The sequence below is a fragment of the Camellia sinensis genome, chromosome 2 (assembly GCF_055761805.1).
Source record: "Camellia sinensis isolate YWXY chromosome 2, ASM5576180v1, whole genome shotgun sequence".
NCBI classification, from domain to species: Eukaryota; Viridiplantae; Streptophyta; class Magnoliopsida; order Ericales; family Theaceae; genus Camellia; species Camellia sinensis.
The window spans coordinates 32,788,047-32,791,218 of record NC_138962.1 but is presented as its reverse complement, the minus strand read 5'-3'; the positions used below and the strand labels follow the sequence as shown (position 1 = coordinate 32,791,218).

At 38.7% G+C, this 3,172-nt stretch overlaps 1 protein-coding gene across 1 annotated transcript; it reads right to left on the bottom strand.

The window, feature by feature from the left end:
- Positions 1 to 1,307: 1,307 nt before the first annotated feature.
- Positions 1,308 to 2,102, bottom strand: LOC114261170 (small ribosomal subunit protein uS9). The gene has a single exon (XM_028201375.2). The coding sequence runs from the start codon at positions 1,929 to 1,931 to the stop codon at positions 1,488 to 1,490; it is 444 nt and encodes a 147-aa protein (XP_028057176.1). The 5' UTR covers positions 1,932 to 2,102; the 3' UTR covers positions 1,308 to 1,487.
- Between the last annotated feature and the right edge of the window lie 1,070 nt (positions 2,103 to 3,172).

Sequence of the window (3,172 nt, the reverse complement as noted above, 5' to 3'; positions counted from 1 at the left end):
ATTAAGTTAGCGCACACCTTAAGATAGAGAGAGAGAGAGTGAGGAGTGTTTGAGTGTAAGAATTTCCTTACAAAATGTTCCTGTGTCGCGTATGGGGGGCGCAGACATGCTTATATACCTTTCTGCGCCCCAAATCTACTCTCGTTGGTCTCTCGACACGTAGCTCTGTTATCCCATCTGTCAGCACAAATCTTGCTATACATCACCTAACCCAACTGCCAGCCCACTCTGCTGGGAGCACGGCAGCCGAGCAACATTACCTCGACTATCAACGGCCATATTGATCATGCCGAAATGCAGTTGATATAGTTTCCTCTACCGGGCCTAATTCCAGCCGTGCTCAACTGTATTCCGGCGAAGCTGAGCTGGAGATTGGTTGTGCCGGTCAGCCAACAACCTTCTCGGCCACATTCTAAGTGCCGGCCTTCCTACCGGGTTAAGGTGCATGCATTACAGCCTTGCAACGCGTGAGCCGGGGAGCCTCATCTGGGCTGTTCCTCCACCTGTCCGCCCTTCGCAGAACCGAGATCATATAGCTCGGTTCCACGTAGGCTTTGCCATTACCGAGCAATATCACGGCCTAATCTTGGAGCCCAATACCTCGGCCCAAATCTGTTCGGCTAACGTCACGGCCCAATCTCAAATCATAAATCTCCCTCTCAATAAATATGCACTATAAAGACATAAAAACAACCGGACCAGTCAATATTCAAATTCAAAACTCCAACACCAAAGTTTCAATCAACTGAAGTGCATATGACAATCATCCAAAAACAACTTACACAGCAAAAAAATTCAAAAACACAACTCTAAACATAAACCTAAACAGATTCATAGAACCATACTAACATATCACTCTTAAAATGTAGTTCTACATTCAGCCACATTTATAGGTAAATATACACTATAACTACATAAAAACAACTAAAGCAGTTCATATTCAAATTCAAAACTCCTAACATCGAAGTTTCAATCAACTGACATAGATATAACAATCGTCAAAAAACAACTTCCTCAGCAAAAATCTCTCAAAAACACAACTCTAAACCTAAACCAAAACAGATCAATAGAAGCACACTAACCATATCGCTCTTAAATGCAGTTCTACAATCAGCCACATTTATAGGTAAATAACCGAAGCATTTGATATTCAAAAATCCTAACATCGAAGTATCAAATCAAAATAAACGCATATAAGAATCATCATAAATCTCTCAAAAACACAACTCTAAACATAAACCAAAACAGATTAATAGAAGCACAATAACGATATCGCTCTAAAAATGCAGTTCTACAATCAGCCACACTTATAGGTAAATATCCGAAGCATTTGATATTCAAAACTCCGAACATCAAAGTTTCAATCAAAATAATCCATAACTATTATCCAAAAACAACTTACTCATCAAAAAAATTTCAAAAACACAATTCTAAACATAAACCAAAACAGATTAATTCATAGAAGAATACTAATGACAAAATGTCTCTTAACGGTAGGATTTCTGGAACCTAGCACGAGCACCGCGACCACCGAACTTCTTAGGCTCGCAACGCCTAGGATCGGCGACAAGAAGAGTCCGATCGTACCTAACAAGAATATCCTTGATCTCCTTCTTGGACTGTTCGTCGACGTACTTCTGGTAGAAAGCGACGAGAGCTTTGGCGATGCTCTGGCGGATGGCGTAGATCTGAGAGGTGTGGCCACCGCCTTTGACGCGGATGCGCATGTCGACGCCGGCGAAGCGTTGGCGGCCGAGGAGGAGGATGGGCTCGTAGGCCTTGTAGCGGAGGATCTCAGGCTCGACGAGCTCAATGGGACAGCCGTTGATCTTGATGAGACCGCGGCCGCGCTTGCAGTAGGTCACGGCGACTGCGGTTTTCTTGCGGCCGAAGCACTGGACCGACTCGACTGGGGCTGCTGGGGTAGCCATTGTTGGGGGTTTCTGAGAGGTGTGGAGGCTCTCAGCTAGGGTGGTTTCAGGGAAATGATTTCGGAAGCGGAGAAGACTGAAAGGGAGAACTATTTATCTTGATTGGGTTGAGTTAGGGTTTTGGACGGGGAAGGAAGTAGAAAACCCTTGGGCCCCGTTTGTTTGTTTTGGGAGATAGAAGGAAAGAGATTGGTAGCGAAGGGATTAGTAGTGAGGAGATTCATAGTCAGGGGGTTAATAATGATAAATTGTTAAATTATTTTTATATAAAATAATAAAACAAATAAAAATATATAAAAACTTAAATATTATATTTAAAAAAAAAAATTCAATATATAAAAAATAAAAAAAATTTTAATCCCCTCATTATTTTCTAATACCATCTCTACTTTTTCCTTACTAATTCTCCTTCTAAGGGTATTAGTAATACCAAGGGACTAATAGTCTCAAGGCTATCTCTGCAAACAAACAAGGGCATTAGTAATACATTGGTATTACTAGTCCTAATACCCTCCCTATAGCCTAAAACAAACGGGGCCTTGGTTTATTGCTGAATAACGAAACTACCTTCCTTTTTTTTTTTTTTGGGTGAAAGACGGTTCGAAACTTTCGGGTGTGTTTGGTTTGTATTTGTAGAGTAGTTTTTGAGATAAAAAATACAAAAACTTATTTGATTTACCTTTTTTCAGAAATAATTTTGAAAAATTATTTTGTAAAGAGAATTTTAAAAAAATTGATTGATTTGATATGTATGAAAGAGAAAGAGAATGATTTAGGAAAGTAGGTAACCAAACAAAATTTCGAGATTTTTTTTTGAAAAAATTTGTTTGATTTGATTACTCTTGAAAATTTGTTTGTAGAGAATTTTTTCAAAAATTTTTTTGAGAAACAAACCAAATAAGGCCTTCATTTCGTAACCCAAGGTTCTGGTATCCTGGCAATATCTTGGGCATAAATTTTGAAGACTCAGGTTTTACTTTCTTTGGGATTAGTTAGTTTGACGATAGCATATATAGTATATATGATTGGTATGATGAATTTTTTAGGTTTGGGCGAGCTGTACTTAGGCCTCGTTTGGCAAGTGAATTTTTTAGTCAAAAAGTTACTAAAAAAACTAAAAAGCCAACAACTCATACAAAAAAAGTCAAAGATTCTATTTTCTCTCTACTTTTTGCACATATTTTCGTAAAAAACTAAAAAATCATCCCAAACATATTATTTTTTTTACATTTCATTTTAGC